Source organism: Spermophilus citellus, assembly GCF_964194105.1.
Source record: "Spermophilus citellus genome assembly, chromosome: 1".
Taxonomy (NCBI): Eukaryota; Metazoa; Chordata; class Mammalia; order Rodentia; family Sciuridae; genus Spermophilus; species Spermophilus citellus.
The window spans coordinates 86,078,743-86,106,269 of record NC_138182.1 but is presented as its reverse complement, the minus strand read 5'-3'; the positions used below and the strand labels follow the sequence as shown (position 1 = coordinate 86,106,269).

The 27,527-nt window shown below is 35.5% G+C and overlaps 1 protein-coding gene across 1 annotated transcript in view; it reads right to left on the bottom strand.

The window, feature by feature from the left end:
- The window catches only part of LOC308657401 (ankyrin repeat domain-containing protein 62-like), a 47,340-nt gene that overhangs the window by 7,019 nt on the left and 12,794 nt on the right, over window positions 1-27,527 (bottom strand). The window contains exons 3-8 of the mRNA XM_081309090.1: window positions 16,640-16,662; window positions 16,473-16,545; window positions 12,341-12,411; window positions 9,629-9,798; window positions 5,192-5,225; window positions 4,770-4,893 (exon numbers count right to left, since the gene is read on the bottom strand). Of these exons, the coding sequence (XP_081165216.1) occupies window positions 4,770-4,893; window positions 5,192-5,225; window positions 9,629-9,798; window positions 12,341-12,411; window positions 16,473-16,533 (460 nt within the window). The 5' untranslated portion in view covers window positions 16,534-16,545; window positions 16,640-16,662. The remainder of the gene's footprint in view (window positions 1-4,769; window positions 4,894-5,191; window positions 5,226-9,628; window positions 9,799-12,340; window positions 12,412-16,472; window positions 16,546-16,639; window positions 16,663-27,527) is intronic.

Below are 27,527 nucleotides of genomic sequence, written 5' to 3'. Positions count from 1 at the left end.
CATCAATATTTATAGCAACTCAATTCACAATAGCTTAACTATGGCACCAACCTAGATAGACGACGAATGTATAAAGAAATTGTGGTATACATACACAATAGAATATTACTCCTCATTAAAAGAGAATAAAATTATGGCATTTGCAGGTAAATGGATGGAGTTGGAGAATACCATGCTAAGCAAAGTAAGCCAATCCTAAAAAACCAAAGGCTGAATGTTCTAATAGGTGAATGCTGATCCTTAATGGGAGGTGGGGAGGTGTATGGGAAAAATGGAGGAATTTTGGGCAAATGGGAGGGAGGGAAGGTGAGGGGGCATGGGATAATGAGATGGTCATCGTCACCCTAGGTACATGTATGACTGCACTTATGTTGCGATGCTACATCACGTACAACCAGAGAAATGAAAAGTCATACTGCGATTGTGTACAATGAATTAAAATACATATGCAACAAAATGAAATTGAATCCCTTTCTCTCGCCATCCACAAAAGTTAACTCAAAATGGATCAAGGAGCTAGATATCAAATCAGAGACACTGCGTCTGATAGAAGAAAAAGTTGGCTCCGATCTACATATAGTGGGGTCGGGCTCCAAATTCCTTAATAGGACGCCCATAGCACAAGAGTTAATAACAAGAATAAACAAATGGGACTTACTCAAACTAAAAAGTTTTTTCTCAGCAAGAGAAACAATAAAAGAGGTAAATAGAGAGCCTACATCCTGGGAACAAATTTTTACCCCCCACACCTCAGATAGAGCCCTAATATCCAGAATGTACAAAGAACTCAAAAAATTAAACAATAAGATAACAAATAACCCAATCAACAAATGGGCCAAAGACCTGAACAGACACTTCTCAGAGGAGGACATACAATTAATCAACAAGTACATGAAAAAATGCTCACCATCTGTAGCAATCAGAGAAATGCAAATCAAAACCACCCTAAGATACCATCTCACTCCAGTAAGATTGGCAGCCATTATGAAGTCAAACAACAATAAGTGTTGGCGGGGGTGTGGGGAAAAGGGTACACTTGTACACTGCTGGTGGGATTGCAAAATGGTGAGGCCAATTTGGAAAGCAGTATGGAGATTCCTGGGAAAGCTGGGAATGGATCCACCATTTGACCCAGCTATCGCCCTTCTCGGGACTATTCCCTGAGGACTTCAAAAGAGCGCACTATAGGGATACGACCACATCAATGATTATAGCAGCACAATTCACAATAGCTAGACTGTGGAACCAACCTAGATGCCCTTCAATAGATGAATGGATAAAAAAAATGTGGCATCTATACACAATGGAGTATTATGCAGCACTAAGAAATGACAAAATCATAGAATTTGCAGGGAAATGGATGGCATTAGAGCAGATTATGCTAAGTGAAGCTAGCCAAGCCCTAAAAAACAAATGCCAAATGTCTTCTTTGATATAAAGAGAGCAACTAAGAACAGAACAGGAAGGAAGAGCATGAGGAAAAGACTAACAGTAAACAAAGACGAATGGGGGGAGAGAAAGGGAGAGAGAAGGGAAAGCATATGGAAATGGTAGGAGACCTTCAATGATACACAAAATTATAAGAGGTTATGAGGGGCAAGGGGGAGGGGAATAAAAAGGGGAGAGAATTGAACAACAGCAGAGGAGGTAGAGAGGGAAGATGGGAGGGGAGGGGAGGGGAGGGGGGATAGTAGGGGATAGGAAAGGTAGCAGAATACAACAGTCACTAATATGCCATTATGTAAAAATCTGAGTATGTAACAGATGTGATTCTGCAATCTGTATTTGGGGTAAAAATAGGAGTTCAAAACCCAATTGAGTCTAATGTATGAAAGATGATATATCATGAGCTCTGTAATGTTTTGAACAATCAATAAAAAAATTTTAAAAAAAGAATGAAAAAAAAATACATTCTGTTGTCATATATACCTAAATAAATAAATAATGCTTCTTGACATTAAACATCAGATAGACCCCAATAACACTAGGGAATTTCAAAACATCCTTGTCACCAATAGATAGGACATACAAGGGTAAAAATAGACATTTTGACATAAATAATAGTATAATTGAAATATACCTAATAACTACAGAATATTTCACCACAAAATAGCTGAATTCACTATCTTCCCAGAAGTGCATAGAATCTTTCAATGAATCTTTGTAATTCATTGCAAATATGTAAAAACCTCATATAATTCTATGCATTCTATGAGATCACAATGAAATGAAACAATAGCAAGAAAAATAAGAGAAATCACATAAATAGAACAAATACTCTTTTAAAAGAGGAGTAGATTATAAAAGAAAAGAAAGAATAAAGAAAGAAATATTTGGAAACAAATCAGAAATACAACATATATCTCTGGGACATCATGAAGTTGGTTTTGAAAAAATTCATAGTACTGAGTGCCTTCACTAAGAAAATAGAAAGTTTCCAAATAAATAATCTAATATTCCAACTTTCAAGGTCTTAGAAAAGGAAGAATAAACTAATTCCCAAATAAGTAGCATATAGGAAATAATCAAGATTAGATTAAAATTAATTGAGAATAAAAAAGACATAGGACCAATGAAACAAAGTCAGCTTTTTCAAAAGATAAATAAGGTCAATAAACCATTAGCCAAACTGACAAAAAAAGGAGACAAATCAACAAAATTGTAGATGAAAAATGAGATACCATTAGCAATATTTCTGAAATCCAGAGGATCATTAGGAACTATTTTTAAAGTTTGTACTGTAATAAACTGGAAGATCTAGAAACCTTGACAAATTTCTAGACATATATGAGCTGCCAAAATTACACCAGGAAGACATCAGAACCCAAAACAGATCAATATAAAGTAATGAAATTGAAACCGCAATGAATAGCCTTCCAACAAAGGCATATCCAGGACCAGATAGAATCCTGGCTGAGTTCTAACAGACCTTTAGTGAAGAACTAACACCAATCTTTGTCAGCCTCTTCTATAAAACTTAAAGGGAAAGGGAATACTCCCTAATATCTATGGAGCCAGTATAATCCTGACATATTCAGGAAAGAAAATTACAGAACAATATCCCTGATGAAAATACATGTAAAAATTCTTAATGAAATATTAGCAAACAACATTCAAAAACACATCAAGAAGTTAACATACCATGGAAAAGTTGCTTTTATCCCAGGAATGTAAGGTTGGTTCAACATAGGCAGATCAATAAATGTAATTCATCACATAAATAGAATGAAGGATAAGAATCATATGAATATCTCAACAGATTCAGAAAAGGCTTTGATAAAATTTAGCACCTATTCATATGAAAAATGTTAGAGAAACTAGGCATAGAGAAAACTTACTACAACATTATAAAGATCATAAATCTCAAAACCAAAGCCAACATTATACTGTAGAAAAAAATGGAAAGCATTTTCTCTAAAATCAGTATCAAAGAAAATATGTCAATCCTATTCTATATACTTTTTGAAACTAAGGCAGAAAATCAGGCAAGAGAAGGACATTACAGGGCTATTAATAGGAAAAGAAGAATTCAAATTATCTTTTTGCTATTGACATCATCCTATATCTAGAAAACCCCCCAAAACTCCACAAGAGGACTTCTAGAGCTGGTAACAAGATCAACAATCATTAATCAACAGCTTTTCTGTACACGAAACATAATTCTGCTAAGAAAGAAATCATGAAAACTATCCCATTAAAATTAAAAAAAAATAAAATGCCTGGGAATTGTTTTACTTAGCTTTTCTCACTGTGACACAAAGTGACCTGAACAATGTAGAGAAGGGAAAATGTATTTGGGGCTCAGGGTTTCAGAAGTCACAGTCCATACCCAGCTGACTCCACAGCTCTGGGCCCAAGGTGAGGCAGAACATCATGGCAGAAAGACTTGGTAAAGGAAAGTAGTTCAGAACATGGCCACCCACCAGGAAGCAGTGAGAGCGCCACTCAACAGGGAGTCCCCAAGTGACCTACCTTCTCCAAGCACACCCTACTTGACTATGATTACCACCCCACTAATCCATGTTGATGAGCATGGAAATGGTCCAAATATGTTGAAAAATAATTTGGCAGTATCTTATTAAGGGCATATAAAGGGACATGTGAAGACTTTTACAGGATTTCTTAACTATCTGGATTATGGTGATTCAACATGTGTTTAATATATAGGTCAAAACTTGTCAAGTTGCACATTTTTATATGTGCAGTTTACCTTATGTCAATAATGCCTCATTAAATCTTTTGAAAACAAAAAGCTGTATTGTAAGAAGAAACATTTTAGTGATTGGGATCCAGACACAGGAGAAAGCTAGAGGCTTGAGGTCTTTAATCTTATAGCAAAGAGAAGTAGTACTTGGGTTTTAAGAAAGGGGTAAGCAATATCAGAACTGAATTTTTTTAAAAAAAGTATGATTTGGTTGCAGAGAAGAACACAGTTTTAGGAAGTGTGTAGCAGGGAAAGGATATCTAAGGTTACTACAGAATTCAGGGAGAGATAATGGTAAGCTGATCTGATCATCCTTCAGGCCCAAGGGAGCAACAGAGCCAACAAAAGGAGTGGGTGCCATTCACAAAGAAAAGTGCAGTGGGGATGATCCAGGGGTGTACTTGAGAGTGTATAACACTTCTCATTATATTTTACTGCAAAGCACCTTTCTGAAATGAACAATACTGGAACACATCAGTGTTCTATGGTTCAGAGCTAAGTAATGTGTGCATCTATTACTATAGTATACATCATTATGCAAAGGTTCTACCTTCATATGACCTACTTGGTTTTTCAACATATGCCCAAATATCCCTATAATTAGGGCACGTCACTTGAAAAGCTGTTGAGGCTATTACAGTTGGCTGTGGTTCATCAAGGTCTTCCATAGCATTTATTTCTTTTTTGACCTATAAAACAATAATCCAATATCAAAATTTACACCAAATACATATAACATATACTCAATACATACGGGTGACAATTATCTACCACATGTAGTTTTTCAAAGAACTGATTTCTGACAAAAGAAAACCTTTATCAAAGTTTATTTTGTCTCACTCATTTTCAAAGTCTGTACATAACAAAAAATGTTCTATTCTTTCACTTTACCTTTTACAATATATTTTAAATTTATATTTTCATATTGTACCACTTAATAATGCACTTTATCAATAAAATATTATCTCGTGTTATTTGTAACAATACCTTGCTCTTTTCATTAGATGTTTTCTCTGTGTGCCTAAATGAGAAAAAGAAAGAATGAAACACATAATATTCTTTCAAACACCAAATATGTAAAATGCAATAAGACTATTATTTTTTAATACACAAAATCTCTATATTTTTAATTTACTTCATGTACCCATAAATTTTATGATCAGTTTCCACAATGGGTATTCAAGTGTAAACAAAAAGAACAGCATTAATAAATCAAGAACACTACTACTAATAGTCTCAAAACAAATAATTAAATTTAGATTACACCTTCTGACAGTAAAAGCAAAATGAATAATAGCACTTGCCTTATTTGATAGAAATGTGATAGTGTTTTGTTATTGTCATTTTCAAAAAAATAAAACTCATATAACTTACTAAACCCCATTTGTAAAAGATGACTTAAATCCTTGTAGGAGGGGAACCCTGTTGCAATAATTATAGGTTCTTATTTCAGGACATACAGTGAAATGACTGTACATAATTCTAAGCGATGTACATAAGCCAAACTTGGTATAATTCTCATTCTCCCAACAATTCTCTGAGGTAGATAACATTAGGTATTTTATAAAAAAAGAAACTAGTCAAAGAAAGGCCAAATAACTTCCCAAAATCCATGCATCTGGTTAGTGGCAAATTATGAAAGCAATATTCCTCATCAAGTGTTTGAAAGAAATAATAAAAGACAATCTATATTATCACTCTGTATCTGGATATAATTGTAAATAATAATTTCTGCATTTTGCCATTATTTAAAAAATAAAATGACTATATACCTTGGCAATTTTGGAAATCTAGTTTCAATAAATTAAAGGTTTATTTTTTCTTCATCAAATTCATCATCATGCATCATTCATCTATTCAATGATTTACTCAAGCATGCAACCAAGAGAGCACATAATGCATATTCAATTGTGTTGTTGGAACAGGGAAACAAGGTTCTGATACTTTAAAACTTCATAATCCAAAAGGAATAATCTGAACTCTTTGGTCAATATTTTACTTTTGTATTGTACACAAACACAGCACACAGATTCTAAGTACTTACTATTTTAATACCCATGATATTTTAGAGTACTATAAAAGAATCATAGCAATGCCTGATGATACTGTCAAGGCAGAAGGCATGATTACACTCTCTTGAGTATGATCTATATTTCCTATATATCTATATTTGGATGTTTTCTACTACATAAGTTTTTAAAACTCTATGATAGTTGAAATTTTGGGTCATCATTTGCATGTTCAATTACATTAGGATATCCAATATTGAACCAAAACTCAATGAATAACCACCCTTATTATAGAAAATGTACAAGTAAATAGAAATTCTAAGGACCATTAGAATTTACAATTTTATAATTGAATTGTATAGATAATTCATAGATATTTGTAAGACAATTTACTATAAATCTTCAATGGAACCCTATGAAGCTTTCTAATATTGGATATGCAAACTCAGTTAACTGAATAAGCCTGTCCTCTAATGAATCATTTCTAAGGGCATATGAAATACATTGAAATCTTGTAATTTTTTTTAACTCTCTAATTCGACTTCTTCTTTAGTCATTGTTCACTTTTCCATTTTTTCTAGAAAAATTCTCTAAGGAGTTTTCTACAATTATCATTTGAAGTCCGGGTTTCATGGTGACAATGTATTGAAACTATTCCATGTTAAAGTCACTTGTTTTCATCTTTGTCAAACTGTTAGCAGCACTGACATTCAGAGCATTCCCTTTCTTTGTCCTAAACTACATTATTCTCTCTTCTTTACACAAGAAGTATTGACTGACTGAGAGCATGATGAGAAGTGGAGCCCAGTAAGCTTCTGAGCCCTCTGGGCTCCTCAGGCACCAAGCCAGAGGATGCTGGGGGCCCCATTGGGACAAGCCTCGGTCTCTACCTGGCAGACACCTGGAGCTCCCACAGCGACTTCCCACTGGCTCACCCAGGATGTGAGGGACCAAGCACCTGCCTCTCCCCATGCCTGGATGACCTGATGGTGGCGGCACCCGTCCTGGCTCAATCCTATCTGTCCTAGTCAAAGATACTAGAAGATGGCAGTGGGCTTGGTGTGGTGAGAAGAATGACATATCTGGTACATATTAGGAAGAGTTTTTACATGGATTCCAAGTGAAATGGGGGCCACTAAAATGCTGTGAGCAGAGAAATCACAATCTAACTTGGTCTAACTGGTCCACTGTGATAAGAATCAATGGAAAGAGGATTTACAAAGAGAGAAGGAGACCCATTAGCTGAGTATTTAGAGAAACAAATAAACAGACTAGGCTGGAGGGTCACAAAAGGTGGGAGAAAACCCAGGGGGATGAGGAACATCCTGAAAGTCAGGTGAAAAAAGTGTGCTAGAGGAGGTTTCCATGGGGTCCAATATTGCTAATAGGGTAAGTAAGATTGTATGGAAGAAATTGTTTCTAGATATATGCAAGTGAAAATTGGAGGGAAAATTGGGAAAAACAATTTTGGAGGAAAGGCTGGGTGAAAATATTGGAGTTCAAACACGAATGGAGGTCTGGGGATGTAGCACAATGGTAGCAGCGGGCTCGCCTAGTATGCTTAAAGTCCTGGGCTCTATTCCTGGAATTACAGAGAACAAATAATATAGAAAAAAATAAACAAAGGGAAAAGGAATGTAGCTCAGTGAGTACAGATACTTCTTTCTATAACCTCCTAGCTAAGTGGCATAGATGGCTATGAACTATTTAATTTAACTGCATTTTTCAATCCTCACATAATGATTTCATAGTATGTTTGTGACGCATTAATTTTTTTTCATTTACGTATGTGCCATCAAAACACACTAAGTTATTAAATCATTAGTTCATAAAACTATAAACTAAACTAAAATAACCCTTAATATATTTTAGAAATATATTACATAAGCTGATTACCATTTGCTCATACAGATAGATAATCACCACAGAAAAAGACAAAATATTTCAAGGGCACTAATTCTTGCTTAAAGCAAATCTTCTATTTCTAGGATATTTTGTAGTATGCAAATACAAAGTTATTATGTATATTAATATACATATTTAATATAAAGTAATAAAATATAAGTAATAAAAAGATAGCAAAATTTACTGTATAAACTCAAACATTTTAAGTTGTATGTTAAGTCTCTGTTGAAAAATGTGGTGGGATGCATGCTCCAATATATTATCTTTAAAAAAGATGATGACATAGATGCAATTGACCTTTACAAGGAAGATTCACTTCATTAGCTAATCTTGAATTTAGCACAAAAGTCAACAAATTAGTGCCTGTGGGCCCAATCCATCATTTTGCATATTTTTCTAAAGAAAGTTCTATTGTTTTGTGGTGCTGGGAATAAAACCCAGAGTCAAGGGCATGCTGAGCAAATACTTCCCATAGACGTATTTCCATTCTCTTATTAAAAAAAGTTTTAGTGAAATGCACTCCATACCCATCCAGATGTGACTATAATGTGTTTCAGACTATAGTCACAAAGATGCTCTTGTCCACAAAGACTAAAATATTTACTGTCTCTTTGCAGAAAAAGTTTGCCAACTCCTACTTCAGTATATTGAAGATTTGATAGAAGTTTTAATAGATTTTACCCAATATAATAAAGTATTGATGAAACATTGACCCCCATGTGCAATGCATTCACAATATTCAGATTAATCTGATGATTCATTATTTGAGCACTTGGGAATTGGAAACAGGTACCCCAAATCTACTGGTGAGTAGCACTACTGTAACAAGGCAGAGTGCCAGTGCAGCAGGCAGCTTCTTTTTGTAACTCAAAGTGAGTACAAAAACAAAATCAGGATTAAGAAGTGTCATTAAAATAACTGCCTTAAATATACTTTACTTGTGAAATAAACAGTACACTAGAGAGCTAGTCTCATTTTAAGTGCTTGTGTGGTTGATTATTTTATAGATATGAAAATTTAACTTTTTCATTATTGAAGACAATTTAAACTAACCCCTATTTGATATGACAATGCCACACTGAATGCTCTTAATACACATTTAATATATACTGTTTCCATAAATGTTCTCAGCATATGCACTGCATGTCTTCAATGGACACGTTGCATATATCAGATACATTCACCTTTGTACATTTTGTATGATGTAGAATTCATATCTTCAACAAATGTGTTCATGTACATTTGTAAATCATGTTTTCTTGTTCCAGAAAGATAAGTAACAGAAGTGAAGCTGGTAGATTTATGGAATAATATTTGAAATTTTGGTGCATGTAAATAAATCACCCTTGCAAAAGTACTGACAAATTTCATTTATCAACAGGACAGAAGAATGTATTTACCCTCATAATTGCCAAACTTGATTATCATTTTAAAATAAATGTGTCAATATATATATGAAAAATGGCATCTAATGGCTTAATTACTACTGGGAGTACTGCCTTTGCCTTACCCATCATGTTCTTCATTTTTCTTAAGAAAATACCTTTGGAGATCAGCATTTCTGTTCTTTCTTTGTTCAATGAATTCATCACCATTGTTATCAGTGTCCTCCTCACTATGATGCAGGATTTGTGACACTTCCATCTGATTAATTTTATACTTCTTCCTTGTTATTTCCACCTTTAATGAAAGACCAAGGATAATAGTTACTTTTTAGTAAGAAGAATTAAGATTTTGTTCTCATCACTGATTTCATTAATCGATTTAGTTTGGTCATCATGACATTAGTTCTTAATAATCTTTTTGGTTTTTAATTTTATACAATATCATTGAATTTTTGTCATTTCTGTTTGAGTTGAACAAACAACTTTTTTCAAAACTGCAAAAAGAACAATTCTTCATTCTGTGCTTTTATTTTTGTCCACTCTTTGCTACCTAATATTTGCATACCCTATATGACTGGAAGAAATTAATAAAAGTTGACACAAGATGTGCTCTGTTCAATATTTACTCCTTGGATTTTATATTAAACAGCCAGGATTAGGGATGTGGCATTCTTGGCCTCAGTAACAGTAGGAAGATTTCCCCTTGTTGCATTGAGCACTTTCTCTCTCATTGTCATTGGATGTTCTTTTCTCATTTGGATCCTGGGATATCAAGGGTGAAGGAGCTCACTCAAATACAGATTTCACTTTCCATAACTATAGCAGGATATATTAGCAATTAGCCCCATTATCTACGTGGGAGTAAAACTAATGTATACATGGGAAATTGGAAAGTCTCTTCCACTTTGATTTTTCCCCCACACTTTTTATTGGTGTACTATAGTTGTATATAATGATGGGATTTGTTACACAATCATACATATGTCAAATATAACAATATAATTTGATTAGTATTGCTCCCCAGCACTTCTCCTCTCCCTCCTCACCTAACTTTTTCCTCTAAGGACCTTTCTTTAATTTCCATGAGATTTTCCCCTCACTTTTCTTTTCCTTTTTTTTCTCTAGCTTTCATACATGAGAGCAAAAATATACCCCTTGATTTTCTGAGAGTAACTTATTTCACTTAACATAATGGTCACTAGCTTGTTAATTTTCCTGCAAATGACATGATTTTATTTGTCTTTATGGCTGAATCAAATGCCATTGTGTATGTGCACCACATTCTCTTCACCCATTCATCTGCTGATGGAAACCTAGGCTGGATCCATAGTTTGATTATTATGAATTGTGTTGCTATAAACATGGCATGTATGTATCACTGTAGTATGGTGATTTTAATTCTTTAGAAGAATACTGAGAAGTAGTATAGCAGTGTCACATGGTGGCTCCAGGCCTAGTCTTTTGAAGAACCTCCATATTAATTTTTGTAGTATGTGTGTGTGGCAGATAGCTATGCTGTTTCCAAAGTGTGAACCATTGCGACTTGTGCTCATCAGTACAGTATGATATTTTGGTTCCTTTAGGACATAAACCTAGGAATGGTATAGCTTTGTTATGTGGTGATTATATTCCTATTCTTTGGAGAAGCTTCCATACTGATTTTATAAAGGTTGTAGTAATTTACAATCTCCCCCCAAAAATAAAGTGTTCCTTTTCTCCACATCCTCTCCAGCATTTATTATTATTTATATTATTGACAGCTGCCATTCTGACTGGTATGAAATAAAATCTCAGTGTAGTTTTGATTTGCATTTCCCTTATTACTATGTTGGACATTTGTTCATATATTTGTCAGCCATTTTATTTCTTCTTTTGAGAAGTGTCTGTTTAATTCATTGGCCTTTTACTAATTGGGCTCTTCTAATTTTGTGGAGTAAATTCTTTTTGAGTTTTTTTCTATATTCTAGGTATTAATCCTCTGTCAGAAGAGTAGCTAGCAAAGATTTTCTCCCATTCTGTAGGTTTTCTTTCACATTCCTCATTGTTTTCTTTGCTGTGCAGAATCTTTTTAATTTGAGGCCATCCCCTTGATTAATTCTGGGCATTATTTTATGAGCTTTAGGGGTCCTAGTGAGAAAGCAGTTGCCTGTGCCTAAATCTTGGAGTGTTGACCTGATGTTTTCTTTCAGAAGTTACATAGGTTTTGTTCTAATTCCTAGGTCTTTGATCCACTATTGAGTTGATCTGGGGGAGAGGCTGTGAGACAAGTTTCTAGTCACATCCTTCTATGCTTGGAAAAACAATTTTCCCAGCACCTTTTGTTTAAAAGGCTGTCTTTTCTCAGAGGTTGTAGTAATTTACAACCTCTGAGATGCAGGATCAGATGCCTGCACGGGTGTGGGTTTATCTGTGTCTTCTCCTCTGTACCATTCATCTATGTGTCTTTTTTATGCCAATATGATTATTTTTTGTTAACTATAGCTCTGTAGTATAATTTGAAGTCAGGTATTGTGATGCCTCCAGCATTGCTTTTTTAACTTGGAATTGATTTGGCCATTTTGAGTCCTTTTTTCTTCCAAATGAATTTTAGAACTGTTTTTGCTAATTCTGTGAAAAACATGATTGGTGTTTTGATTGGTATCACATTGAATTGTATTGAATTTTTGACAGTATGGCTACCTTAAGAATCAATTTCTTTTCTTAATATTGTAGAGTTTTCATTCACCTTAGGATACTAAAAGACTATTCTGAAAGACAATTTCATTTGGATTCATCTAATTTGTTGAAGCAAGGAAAATAGCATGAAAAATGGGTTTGAAGTTTACATGATTGCATACCTTTGGCTGCTTATTTTCAGGGTCATCAAGCACGCTTTTCTTTTCTTCTGTTTTCACTATTAAAGATGGTTCTGCCAACAAATGTATTAGTCTATTTACACTACTTTGAATAGTTAGAAGAACAATCATAGAGTAAAATGAAAATGCCTAGTACTAATAATAACAATAACATTTATTTTATCAATTATAAATTGAATTTAAACATTACCTGCATAATTATTATTTATAATGTGGTACTTTGTACTAAAATCAATGACTTGTGCATACTTTTTTTGACAGGCAAATTCATTTTAGTATTATTATATAATCATATGGGCTATATCTTATTCTAATCAGGATGCCATTTTTGTGGATGTACACAATGGTGAGATTCACCATGGTGTTTTCACATGTATGCACAGGAAAACTATGTCACATTTATTCCACTGCATTCTTAGCACACTCTCAACTGCTGAGAGTACTTTTGATTTTCTTTTGAGATGGGGTCTCATTAAGGTGCCCAGAATAGCCTGACACCAATTGTCCACCAGGCCTCAGCCACCTGAACACCTAGGCTATACAGATGTGTTCTGCTGACTTCTTTAGAAAATACTTCTACTGACCCAAACAAACCACTTGGGGAGAACTGGATGTTGTTAGCTTCAGTGCAAACAAATACCCCAAAAATTCATCTACAAATTCACCCACTGAACATAAAATGACAAATCCTCAGAAAAAAGAAAACAACTTTTCAATACCATAAAAACATAAAAATCCACACACTACATTATTCTCTACTTCCTAATAGTAAGTTTCAATCAGGCCCTGTGCATCTTTAATGGTTTCCAAAGTGCCTGGTACTTTACTCCTTTACAATGAACACTCTGCCCCTTTTGTTTGTCCACACTTCTGACAAATTTCTTTTCTACTCTAAAGATGTGGTGTTCTCTGAATTGTTCCTTGATTTGGGCTGTTGTTCTCTTAATAAAAATAGATAAATAAAAGTTTCTTTCCTTAGGCCACACTTCAGCGTGTTTCTACACCTTTATGGCTTAAATTGTAAATTATTTTTCTACATGTAAATTTCTTTTACTTGTGAACAGGAGAAAATATTTTTAGTCATCTTTGTGTACCCAGCCTTTATTTCTTTGACCCCATAATTATATTTTGAGTCCCTGGTAAGTGCTAATGTAGATAAATGGTGTGGGGGATGATTTTGCTTGAATTAGTCCTAAGCTGAGAGTTAAAGCATACTAGCCAGAGAGAAATAAAGGAAGAGAACATGAAAGCCGTTACAAGAGAGGGTGGCACCTGTTAAGTAGGGTCTGTGTTTGTCAAAAATATTGGGATAGTGAGGAGGAATGGCAGAGGACAGGGAAAAATGAAGAAAAGGATAAAAATAGTTGAACAGAACTCATTCTATCAATGTTTTCTAGGTGAGTTTAAGGTGATTGACATGAGTATTCTCAAGAGTGGTGGTTCATAGGTATACATGCATCAAAATAAAATCACTCTAATGTTGTGGGCAGGATGGAAATGAGGGGTATAAGCATAAATGGAGGGAGATAAATAAGTATAAGACAATAGAGCAAAATAAAGATGACAGGGGCCTAAATGGAGGGAACATCCTCAGGATCACATAGGATCCTACATTTTCAGCCCCCAGGAAGATTATGTTTCACTAAATTATTAAAAGTACAAATCGAAGTCTGTGGAAAATGAGACTCTACTCATGACTATTAATAGAGCTGGGAATGAAATGCCCTTTGACCTGGCCCAGGGTTCCCGTATTATGGTGATATTGTGTTGTGTGCATACCCCACAAGCCCAGGGAGCAGGCTACATTTGTGTTGTGATCCCCTGGCTCTGAATGGCTTCTCAGGATGAACCCCATCAGTGGCCAGGTCTAGAAGCCCTTTCGTGATGGTGACTCATGGAGTCAGCTCATCCCCAAAGAGGGAGGGACACATGCTCTACTCCAGCAGTCTTGGGGTCCTGGTGGATGAGGGTTTGTGAACACAGGAAGCCAGCCCAGTGCTCCCCAGTTGTGTATATATATCACATTTCCTTAACATTCATCTCTTGAAGGTTACCTTGGTTTATTCCCCATAGATTGGCTATTACAAACTGTGCTTGGCTATTACAAACTTGGCTATTATACTGTGAGCCTATTTCCCTATGGTGTGCTGAATTTAGATCTTTTGGATATATTCCAAAGAGTGGGAAGCTGGATCATATGACATTCATAGTGTTTTTTGAGAAACCTTCATAGTTTCATGAGAGGCTGTGCTAATTTGCAATTCCAACAACAGTGTTTGAGTGTACCCCCCCCCATATTCTTCCCCAAACTTATTATTACTTGTATGCTTGATGATGTCAATTTTAACAGAAGTGAGATGAAATCTCAGTGTAATTTTGACTTTCATCTCCCTTATTGCTAGAGATGTTGAGCATGTGTTCATATATTTGTTGGCCACTTAAATGTCTTCATTTGAGAAGTATATGTTTAGATCTTTTGCCCATTAGCTGATTGGGTTATTCCTAAAGAAAATGTAGTAACTAAACATAACAGAGTATTAGTAAGCCATAAAGAACAACAAAATTATGGCATTTTCTGGTAAGTGGATGGAACTGGAAACTATCATGCTAGGTGAAATAAACTAGGTTTGAAAAGTCAAAAGTCAAAAGTTTTCTCTGACATGTGAAAGCTAGTCCAAAATAATAGGGAAAAAAAGGGAAAGTGAGAAAGAAAGGAAAAAGCTGTGGGTGGGGGGGGGAGGAGGATTCCATTAAAGAAGAAGAAAGACCCATGGATTAGATGAAGGGGGCTAGGGGTAAGGGAGAAGAGATAGGATAAGGGAAGAAAAGCAGAATGAATTTGACATAAGTTTCTCACGTCCATATATGAATATACCACAGGGAATCTCTCCATTATGTATATTCACAAGACTCTAATACAAACAAACAAACATAATCAGGTGTGTTAGTGCATGCCTGTCATCCCAATGGCTCAGGAATAGGAAGTGGAAGGATGGCACTTTTGAAACCAGCCTGAGTAACTTAGTGAGAGTATAAGCAACCTAGTGAGATCCTGTCTCAAAATAAAAAATAAAAAATGCTGGGAATGTGGCAATCCCTAGTACCACAAATAAATAAATAGACAAGATAAACACAAATACACTAAATAATAGAATAGAGGGGATAAAGAAGACCTAGTAACAGGGGAAGAAAGTCAAGAAGGAAAAGTCAAATACTGGGATCCAAACTAGAGCAACAAATATTCCATAATTTCATAATTGTGTCCAAATGAATCCTAATTTATGAAAAAATAAAAACAGCCAATTAAAAAAAGGATAGAAGACTGGTGGTGAATCTTAGTGGCAAAGAGCTGTTTAGTTTGAAAAATAAATGGGATTCAATCCCCACCATAGAAACAAAACAAAACAAAACAAAGGAATAGTGACAAAAATGAGAGGAAAAACATCAGTGGTACACATAAGTAACTTTGAATTTATCACTTGTGGTCACTATTCAATGACGTGAATGATTGTTCTCTATACAATACAATACAATACAATTCTAAAGGTCTGAGAAAATTCATTAGATATATACAATATATTGTTTGATTTTCTAAGTGCAGTCCTGATCCCATGAGTGTTGTGGGCATCACATAAAGTGTGACACAATATACAACATTTTCAGTGCAATTTCTCAGTAGGCTGGATGTCATAATGGAAATAAAATGAATTATTTGAAGAGATGAGTTTTCCTATTTCCCAGACTGGCATTGAAATCCTGCCTCAATCTCATAAGAAGCTGGAATTATACTAGGTCTCACTGCCTACCTCACTGCAGTAAAAATATTTCAATATTGGGGAAAAATAATCCACCTCTGTGAAGCCCTAAAATGTGTAGTGACTCCAATAGCAGAGCTTAAAACATAGAACTATTTGAGATAAATGTTACAACTTAAAAATCTTTCTTATTAATATATACTTTTAATCATGGGTGCCAAGATTGACACTGGCCATGATTGTGCAAAATCATCATTTCAAATGAAGGGAAAAAAGAATTAGGAATAGGAAGAACATACTAATTCACAAGTTTTAATATAATATAATTCATTTTAGAGAATTTGTACTGTGAAATTTACCAGGTTTGAGTGTCCTTATGGCCTTGATCCCTCCTGCTTCATTTGGAAAAGAATCTTTCATGGTAGTGGTAGGCTGGATGCATTTGGAAAAGAAAATAAATATCACATTCTTCATACCATGTGCAATCACTAATCCAAGATACAAATAAAAATCAAATTACTTTTACCTTAGGAAATTTCTCTTGAGACACTGAAAAGCAAAAGGGACATATATCATTAACCATTAAAATAGGACAAAAACCACTCATCCATTCCTGCTGAATTAGTATGGAGCTGAATCACTGTGCTTAGCTTTGATAATGATTATTATACTTTTGGGTGTGTCTCCTTTTTGTGGTTGGTAGAGTCACGTGACCAAAATGTACTGAAGAACACCCAGGAATATGTAGTTATGTTTCCAAAAATGAGATTATGTTTCCAATGACCAAAATAAATTAGGAATGTGTATTTACAATCCTAAACATGCAGACTGATGGAGAAAAATGTGACCTCTAATCAGAGGACAAAAGCAGGACCTTGACAGGCTAAATGTGAAAGTTGATTTCAGAATGTAACAGTGTGTATCTTTAATATAATTAAAAAATATTTAATCCATCACATTATATTTGTGTGTAATATCCCTCCATTTCTTCTACAAGTTTAATAATACAAAGCTGTCATAAGGGCCCAGATAATTGTACAATTTGTTGCTCATTAAAAGAAGTTCTCTGCACTGGTCAGCTCAGACATACTTTTAGAATGACAGCTAATGAAAATATTCTTGTTTTTCCATACCTATGGGAGAAATAGGTACACTGATAATTCTTATTTCCTCTGGTTTAGCCATATTATCATTTCTTGATCCACTCATGAGAGAAGACATAGGAAGCTAAGGAGAGCAACTAAGAACAGAATAGGGAGGAAGAGCATGAGAAGAAGATCACCATTAAACAGGGACGAGAGGTGGGAGGGAAAGAGAGAGAGAGAAGGGAAATTGCATGGTAAAGGAAGGAGACCCTCATTGTTATACAAAATTACATATAAGAGGAAGTGAGGGGGTAGATGGGGTAGAGAGAGAAGATGGGAGGAGAGGGGAGGGGAGGGGAGGGGGGATAGTAGAGGATAGGAAGGGCAGCAGAATACAACAGACACTAGTATGGCAGTATGTAAAAAAGTGGATGTGAAACCGATGTAAATCTGCAATATGTATACGGGGTAAAAATGGGAGTTCATAATCTGCTTGAATCAAATGTATAAAATATGATATGTCCAGAGCTTTGTAATGTTTTGAACAACTAATAATAAAAAAAGTAAAAAAATTACTAAAATGTGGTAATCACAAAGAAGACAGCATGTGTCAGAGTTATCACATATCAAGAACAATTATAATTCAAAATAATTAGATTTAAAATAAAAATTATTGTGTTCAAGGAATTAACTCTACAAAGTCTTCTGCTTAAAAAACTAAACTCTTTTGATATATCATGTTAGTCTTTAAAGGATCTTATCAGAAAATTAGCTATCTAAGAATGAGACTGTCACTCACAAAAGAGTATAACCATAGCAGGCCCAAGACCATGGGGTCAATTCATAGTACCATCACTCCCCTAAATGAAAAAATTTTAGAAACTTTAATAAGATAACCAAAGTTTCTAAAATGATATATATCTCAGGTGAACAAATACATGATGCAACACCCATTCCCAATGCCTGGTTGTTGTTAAGGAGAGGAGAAATGAGTAGCTGTAGATTACACAATATTAGCAGCCCTACATCTTCCAATAAACTCAGGACCAATAAAATCTCATTTTTTTACTGATTCAAATATACTGAAGCCAAATGAAATTCATCCTCTCAGTTTCTTAATTTCTGCTTCCTTCTTACCTGTCAAGAGACATACTCAAATTATAGACAAGATTGATGTTTCCCTATGATCTAGTTATAGTCTGAACTATGATCCAATGGTCTTCACTGACATTTCTCTCAATACTTTTTCTATAGAGAGGTTTGTTCCCTTGCTACCCAGTATGTGGTCTAGGGAGCAGGAACATTGGAATCACCTTTGATTTTATTAGAAAGGTAGAATCAAAGAACTGCTGAATTTGAATGTGCATTCTGGACATTAGAATGACTGATGACTCATTAAATGTTGAGATTCTTGGACTATACTGATTCATTTCTAAGTTCTCTACCTCAACTTCCTATTTGGAGTTACCCCAGACTCCTCCTGTTCACATCCCTGTTGTAAGCTGTATACAAATCACACTTTTCAGTAGACATTTGAACAAATGACGACTTTGCATTCACCCAAAAAGCAATCTGTTTTTTCTCTTTCCCATTTTGTTTCTCTCTGCTATTTTCTGTCCTAGGAAGTAGTAACATTTTAGATGATGATGTTAAATCATATACATACATAGCGGACTTATATGGGTTTATATGTAGTTATGGTAAACAAAACATTGCTCTGTGTGATCAGAATCAATTCAATGGGTTTGCAACAGTAAGAGACAGTGAAAGTATTGAAAATCCTCCTACCTGCCAGACAAATTGTTGCTATAAAACTTAACTTCTGTTTTTTTCCTCAATACAATTTCAATAGTACATTTATTCAACTACTAGAATATACTGGTGGTCAGGTTGAAAATAAACATCTCATATCATGAATTATTTTCATGTATAATTCTTACCTTCTATATGTTCTTTTACTTTGTGTTTTTCTCTTTGATTTGCATCATCATCATTTTCAGATGAATGAATATGAAACATCTTCAGAAGCCTCCCAAAACAACCCTGGTAAAGTGAATATCAATAATGAGTGGCATAAAGATTTCTAATCACAATCTAATAAGACATCGAAATTTATAGTTTTGAGATCAATGAGTAAAAATTAGACTAGTGCCTAATGAAAATCGAAATATTTCAAACCAGAACCTCATATACACTCTCCAGATTAAGCTGCACTTTTATCTCCGTATGGAAACTGACACTGTAAAACCAAAACGAAGCACAAAGAGACATATTTACTGACAATACAATAGATGATGTGCATATTCCCACAAGGAATAAACTTCAGTGTACCTGATCCAACACTTCATTTCCCACCAAAAGAGGATATTTAATAAAAACTGATTTTAAAAAATTCTTACAAATACACATGCTGTTATTCAGCATTGAATATTGAATTCATTCCAGTGACTGACTTATTTTAGTGTATGAATAAGAAACTGGTTTTGATAAAAGAGTCTGGATTATGTCATATTAAAAAGAAATAATATAGTATTGATGTTGCTTCTTTTAGATCAGCAAGAGTTTACAAAGTCTAATTATCTTTTGTTAAAATTTTTCCTGATAAAAAATTATTTGAAAAAATGGCATAGTACTAAGAAATAGGTTTCTGTCTATTCCCTTTAACCAACAGTACATAACCATCAGGTTGAGCATGAAATTATTTCCAGTTAAGGAAGAACAACAAAACATTTACCAAGGAGGGCTGAGGTTGTGGCTCAGTGATAGAGCACTTGCCTGGCACATGTGAGGTACTGGGTTAGATTCTCAGTACCATGTAAAAATAAATAAATAAATAAAATAAAGGTATTGTGTCCATCTAAAACTAAAAAAATATTTTTAAAAAAAGTTCCCCAAGGAAGGAAAGAGGTACACAGACAGACACAAAACTGACTGATACCTGAGTGGTGTGCAGCTATGCCAAGATATAGTGTGGCTATGGGATAACCAGAGTGCAATTAGAGGGAACCAGTGAATAACAAAGGCATTCCTAAGACAAATGGACTGCAGCAGCGCCAGGCAAAACCTGGCTGAGTTGAAGAGGAAAGCTGCACTCTGGTGAGCTCAATGGGAGAATACCAGCAATCCTAACAAAAGCCAAGTCCAGTACAGTCAACCAATCATTTTCAGCAAAGGAGAGAATTGGATTCTGCCTGATGTGTCAAGGGAAGATAAGTGTACTGGGATTCTTTCCTGCAGCTTCTCAGAGTGCCTGCCTGGGAGACTTCATTCACTAGGGCTCCTATTCTCAGATTTCTTCATGAGAGATCAGAAATTTTGACTTCAAGGCTCAACTCTGACATGAATTCACTGTGTCATGAGGTATTCACAAGAGTCATGCTGGGTTATAGGAGAGAAACCTAAGGTGCACATGTGCTGGGAGCTCTGAGCAGCTGAAGAAATGCACCTATAGTCTACCCAAGGGAAAAAAAGACAGGGACTTTCATTTCAATGTGATGTTTGTAGCTATGGATAGACCATCATCTGGTAAGAATCACTGTTCACACAGGTGAGCAGATATCCCAATTATGGACATACTTAAATTTCAGAGGCACCTGGGGGGATTGCCCTCATTTCCACCACTGACATTGGTTCAGGGATGTCCTTGGGGTCTCTGATGGATCCCAGAGGGGGAAACCTAGTTAGAAATGCTCTTTAGCTGAGTCTGTCTGTGTCAGAGGTCAAGAACACTTGCATCTCCAACACAAACCGGCCATCTCTATGACATTAGAAGAGAGAATGACTGGGATGTAAGGACAGTAAGAGTTTTGGTAAGCTATTTGGCCAGTCTATGGAGTGCAGAGCAGTGGGGCCACGGCCCATTGCAAATTGGTGCTTTCAGTTTAGTGACAGGGAAAACAGCTTTCTGTGCTTTCAAGAGGGAGAAGATTCCAAGAGTGCTGAGACAGGTTCTGGTGGAAAGCTTCATTCCTGCAGTACACTACCCAAGCACAGATGTGCAAGGAAGCCAACTTTGTCCTAATCAGAGAGAGGGAGGGAGGAAATCCTACAGGGACTTGAGAATTGCATACTCCTGAGCACATTTGCTAAAAGGATTCCAGAAGTGGGGATTGCAATACAGATCAGTCCCCAGGCTCCGTGTTGTGGCATGGTTTTTCAGGCAGTTCCAGTTTTTCCCAGACTCACATCCCTGGGTATAAAACAAGTATGACTATTCCTCTGTAAATGAAAACTTGCCCTCAGCACCCCTTGAGAGTGGGAGAGATCTGTCTTCATACTTCACCACCAGGATTGTTCTATCTGGACTTGAGCTCAGGAGAACAAGCAGAACTACATTTCCTTACAAGAATCCCCTAAAGTTATTGGATTCTAAAATTATAATTCCTAGGCAGAGACACATTTATGTGAATTGCATCAGCACATTGAAATCTAAAATAGTTTTTCTCTTCTGTTACTTGAGGCATGGAGATCATTTTGTAAAGTATTCCATTGGTAGTTGATTTTTTTTCTAAGTTGTAGTTGTTGCTGGTAATTATTCTCTACTTTGAACAGATGTTGATGGGTAAACCTAGCACTTTGGTCAATCTCAGTGGGGCTCTGACACTGAGATGATATAACCCCTGCCAAGGTCAATTTCTCCACAGAGAAATTGCTTCAGTAAAATGACCCAACATGTATCTTGGAAGACAAATCAATCCAAATGCATACACAAACCTCATCATAGCAATACAGCTTATGAGAGAAAACAGGGCAATAACATACCTAAAAAATTTCAGAGTTGCCCCGAAACTACACGGTATACTTCCATTCACTAAGAGGTTGAAGTAAACCCCTTCATAATTATTACTGATTTTCTACATGGAAAGGAAATGAGCTGGGAAGTTATTATAAGTTCCCTAACAGCAAAGTCCAATCTGGAATGTAATATTCAAGATGGAAGTTGTGTTTCTATAAGGAGCCTCTGTCCTACCTTGACACTGACACTAAAGTCAAGTTTCAATGAAATCTTTGAGTCACTGGGAATTAAAAGCCTTTCACATGGTAGTGCTCAGTGACCATGGCTGTTATATTTGTTCAAAATTTCAACCGTTGTTAATAAGTTTTATATTTAATGTTATTTCATTGATAATATAAGGAGATTATCCAAAAGGAAGCACAGTAACCATCAGAAATAAAACTTTCTATTATCATGGTTTCTTATAGTATTTGTAAATTCATAACCAATTAAATGCTTAAGTTCAGACTTAAGTATCAGATTCTAAGGCTCTTCTGAAAACTAATTTCATTTAGCCAACTCTTCATTATCAAAGCAAGGAACACTATAGGAAACAAGGAATTTAAAGTCACAGGTTTACATACCTTTGCCTTTTTCTTCTCTTTACCATCAAGAGTTTTTTGACCTTTCTCTGGTGGCACATCTAAGGGTGGTTCTGAGGACAAATGTATAGATTTATGTAAACTACTAGACCACTTTTTTTTAAAAGAGAGTATTCTATCAAAATTAAATAAATACCTCTAATAATAACTTAACTTACATTTTCCCAAATATGCATTTAATTAAGCTTAAATTTTAGCTGCATGTTTAGATTGTAATTTATATTGCCATTATTTAGGTTGGGAATTGAACTCAAGGCTTATGCATATCTGGCAAATATTCTGGCACTGAATTTCATCTCTAGACCTTTTATATTATTTTGACATCCTGCCTCTCTAAAGTACTCAGGCTGGCTGGAAACTGCAGTCATCCCCCAAGCAACTGTGATTACAGAAGTTCTCAGTGTCTCCAGCAAATACTGACTTCTGAAGGAAGTATTTTTACTCATCCAAAACTTCAAAAAATCTTTTGGGGAGACACTAGATGTCATCATATCAGTGCACACAAGCATCTCAAAGATTCACCACTCAAGACAAGTGGAAAGTTCTCAGAAACAAAATTTTAAAATACCATAGAAACATGAAGATCCACACTGTTTACTATGTTCTACTTCAGAATAGTAATTCACAATAGCTAAACAATGGAACATACCTAGGTGCCATGCAATATAGGAATGGATAAAGAAAATGTGGTATGTATCTTCAATGGAATATCACTAAGCTTTAAAGAAGAATGAAATTATAGCATTTGCCAGACAATGGTGGAGTTGGAGAATATCATGTTAAGCAAAATAAACTAAATTGCAAAAAAAGAAAACGAAGGTCAAATGTTTTCTCTAATATGCAGATGTTAATTCACAATAAGGGGTATGTGGCACTGGAAAAGAATAGATATACCTTAGATTAGATAGAGGGAAGTAAAGGGAGGAGAGGGGATGTGAGGATAGAAAGGATAGTAGAACAAAACAGACATTATTAATTTATATATATATATAAATATACGTATAATATATATATATACATATATATATATATTACTACAAGACCAATGTAATTTTACAACTTCTACACTCAGAAAAATGAAAAATTATATCCCATCTTTGTATGATATATGAAACTATATAAATGCATTCTAGTGTTATGTATAACTAAAACAAATTAAAATTTTTACAATTTTTTCATTTTTTTGAGTGTGATATATATATATATATATATATATATATATATATATATATATATATATACACACACACACACATATATATATACACACACACATATATATCTGTCTTCCCATTTCTGGGCTTTTTAAATGAAACTAGTCATTTTTTCTTGCTCAGCTTTTTGAGTGTTAAGGGTTTTAAGTAGTAAATTTTTGTTTTGTTTGGTATTGTTTATTTCACTACTCTGTTTCACACCTTTTCTCTTTTCATTGCTAACAGACAAATTCTACTATACTCTTTCATTCTTCCTTGAAATTTTTACTTCTGTATACACTCTTCCATCCTCATAACCAACACATCCTACATCACCACCTCATTTGCCCTAATAACCATATGAAATTACAAACACTTTTCTACTTTCCTATCTTTACTGCTTTCCTCTTCATAAAATTATACTTCAGGGATATTCACACTAAAACATGCAAAGAGTCCAGTGGTGCATTTTGGATTTGACATGTATCTGAGACAATGGTTGCCTTTAAAAATATTTTTCTTATGCTCATAAGGCAATTTTGTACAAAGATGAATGTACACATTGACATTGGTCTTTTTGTACCCAATCTTCACTTCAAATTGGGGATACAAAAGAACTATGAATGAAAAACTTTCAGAGGTTTTCACATAGGGCCACAATTTCAAGTGTTTTTATAGATGCTTTTACAGAGTTGTTAAATGAATTCAAGGAAAAATCTATGTCTCTGGAAAATGACATTATTTCATAACTGTACTTAGCTACATTCTTTCTTGGCTTGCTCCTTTTCTCCACCCTTCTGGTTTTCAAAAAGAACCACTACCACAGGGATCTACATTTGTCCATGACCAATCCTATGATCCCTAATCCCCCATAGTGCTAAAAATGAGCATTTCATAGGATGTTCAATTCTATATGTGGCTGTTGAAACATATAAGTTTATGGGTATTGAATCAAGGTATATCTGCATGACCTGGGACTTCATTCCTGAATGCCTTTCTCACTGGAAAGAAGACAAGAAGAGTGAAACAATTTGGCGCTACATCTGAAAGAAGACAAGAAGAGTGAAACAACTTGGCACTACGTCTCATGCCATATTTGGTCCCTAAAACTCACAAGGCTTTTGGGCATCTCCAATATGTTTCTCTCCCTCTCTCTCTCTGTCTCTCTATTTCTGAAAATAAACATGATTTTCCCCCATTCACAGTGTACACCTGCTCCTCTTGTCTCCATTGACTCTCTGCAAGCTGCCTTCCTCCTTCTTCAATCCACATTCTACTCTCCCCTCCAGTGTTTCCCAATATAAATCTACTCGGGTTTTGAATCAGTTACTCCAATCATCTGATGACACTGTGAAGTTTACCTGTTCCACAAATGGTACAAGATATACCTCTTGTTACCTTCCACATTGTGAAAGCAATACTAAGAAGATTCATGTCTAAAACTACTCAAATATACTTCAAATTAGGGTTTTAAGTAAATATTTTGGCCACTGAAAAAATGTGAAAGAGTTTGGCACTTACCATCCAGAGTATGCGTTTCCTTTTCAAATGCATCCTCAGAGAAACCATCAAAGCGCTCTCCTATGCAAATCTCAGAGACTCTCTGGTAAAATTCATAACAAATTGATATCATTTAAAATTCATATCAATAACCCATTCTGAATCAGCATGTTAAAGCAGACATGTCGCTTGGGCTGTGCACGTCAGTAAGGATTAAAAAACTAGACAAGTCTAATCTTCCAAAATTGAACAATTGAAAAGAGAACTTCATATATCCTCCCCCACGAAGACCAACTTTCATCTTCACATGGCTACTGACTCTGAAAGGAGAACGCCACCACAGAAGAAACACAGCCTCCCAAAACATACTATCTGATGCGCGAAACTGCGCAGACATACTACTCCTGTAACACCTAACCCGACTCAACGTTTTCTAGCATAAAGGAGAGAATGATATTTAAAATATACTCGAACACATTCTGGCAAATTCGGATATCAGCCAGCATTACACACAGGCAACATTCTGATGACAGGACATTTGGGATAGAATCACGTTGGTTTGTAAGAATTTGAATTATGCTATGCTGAAGGGAAACGGAACAGCATTACCTGGGCCTCCTTAGCTGAACAAAAACTTTTGCAATCTAAAAAACCTTTGGGGAAATTTTTACTGAGAGGAAGACTCATCCTTCGCATATGATGCCAAATTAGGGAGAGAAAGATTTCTCCATTTTGCATTTACCTAACTTGGGCTCAATGATGTGGTTGTGTAGGCAGCACGTTGTTAGTCAAAAAGCAAACAGTGACAGAACAGGGTACCAAGGCATAAAAGTGATTTTGAGCACACATTTTCAAGACGCCCTGGTACATGAAAATTGAATAGGCCAGGAGACAGGCACAAAAAGAGTGTGGAGGAATCTAGCAGGGCAACTCAGAATATCATGGGAATGAAAATGCCTTTCCTGATTGCATAGTCCGAACATTCAACGTGGGTCTATGGGAAAGCACAGGTGTCTTTCTTTTCTTTCTTTCTTTCCCTTTCTTTCTTTTTTCTTTCTCTTTCTTTCTTCCTTTTTAAATATTCATTTTCTATCCTGCTTTTTTGGTCAATTTGTTTATTACTTCTGCAAGCCTTTGGGGTAGTTTCTTGGATCTTGGAGACACAAGATCCTATTCTTGTGCCAACAGTAATATTTTAACATCTGCCTTTCCTATTCTTGCCCCTTCCCCCGTTTTCTCATGGCTCTCTTGCCTGAATGCTCAGGAAGCTGTGTTCCAGAATTGACCCAGTTCTCTAATGGGGAATAGACACTGAAGACAAGGCCTATTGAAATCCATGGCCCTTGGTTAGAGGCTAGTAGTATAATCCTAACCTTTTGGGCCACAAGTAGGGACCACCCTTGAACATGAGTCCATTCGGTGGCCATTGGTGTTTTTCATGAGTTCATCATAATAACCAGCTCTTAAATCAGTCTAATATTTGATCATAAGTCATTGATCATTTCAGGAGGTTATCCAAATGGAAGCAGAAAACCCCAAGCAATTTTAGGCCTCAGACCTAAGGAGCAACTAGTTCAATAAGGTACCATGAATTCTGAAATGGTTTGCACATTCTCAAAGTTTCCAAGTGTTTTTAGACCGAAGGATTCAGTGATGATCTCGGCTTGATGAGAATAGTCAGAGAGGTAATTTCATGGGGCCTACTGTCCATTAGTAGAGCAAGGCAAATGTTGGGAAGCCAGGAAGGGAAATGGCCATGTTTACATACCTTTGGCTTCCACTTCTTGGAACCACCAAGGGTTGTGCCCTCTTCCTCTGCCTTCACATGGAAATGTGCTTCTGCTGACAAATATGCAGATTTACATAAATGAATTAGAACATCCTGAACAGGGATGCTGTGTCCTAATGGAAATACACAGTTCTAACAGTAATTCACTTCTCTTTTCCCACACATGCATTTACGTGCAGCTTCACTTTCAGCTGAATGCTGATTTTTTTACTTACATTGCTACTGTGTGTGAGTGAGTGAACCTGGAATGGGACCCATGGACTTTGGCATGCTTGGCAAACACTCTGCCACCGGATTTCCTCCCTTGGGATGTTATGCTAGGTATTACGAAAACCATTGGATGAAGCTGACATAAATTTCCTAGGTACACAGACTGCTGTTTCTTGCATTGCTCCTTGGCTAGCTCTTTACTTGTTTTTCCACTGGATGATTCCCTGAGCTCTGGATCATCATGATTTCTGGATTGCAGGG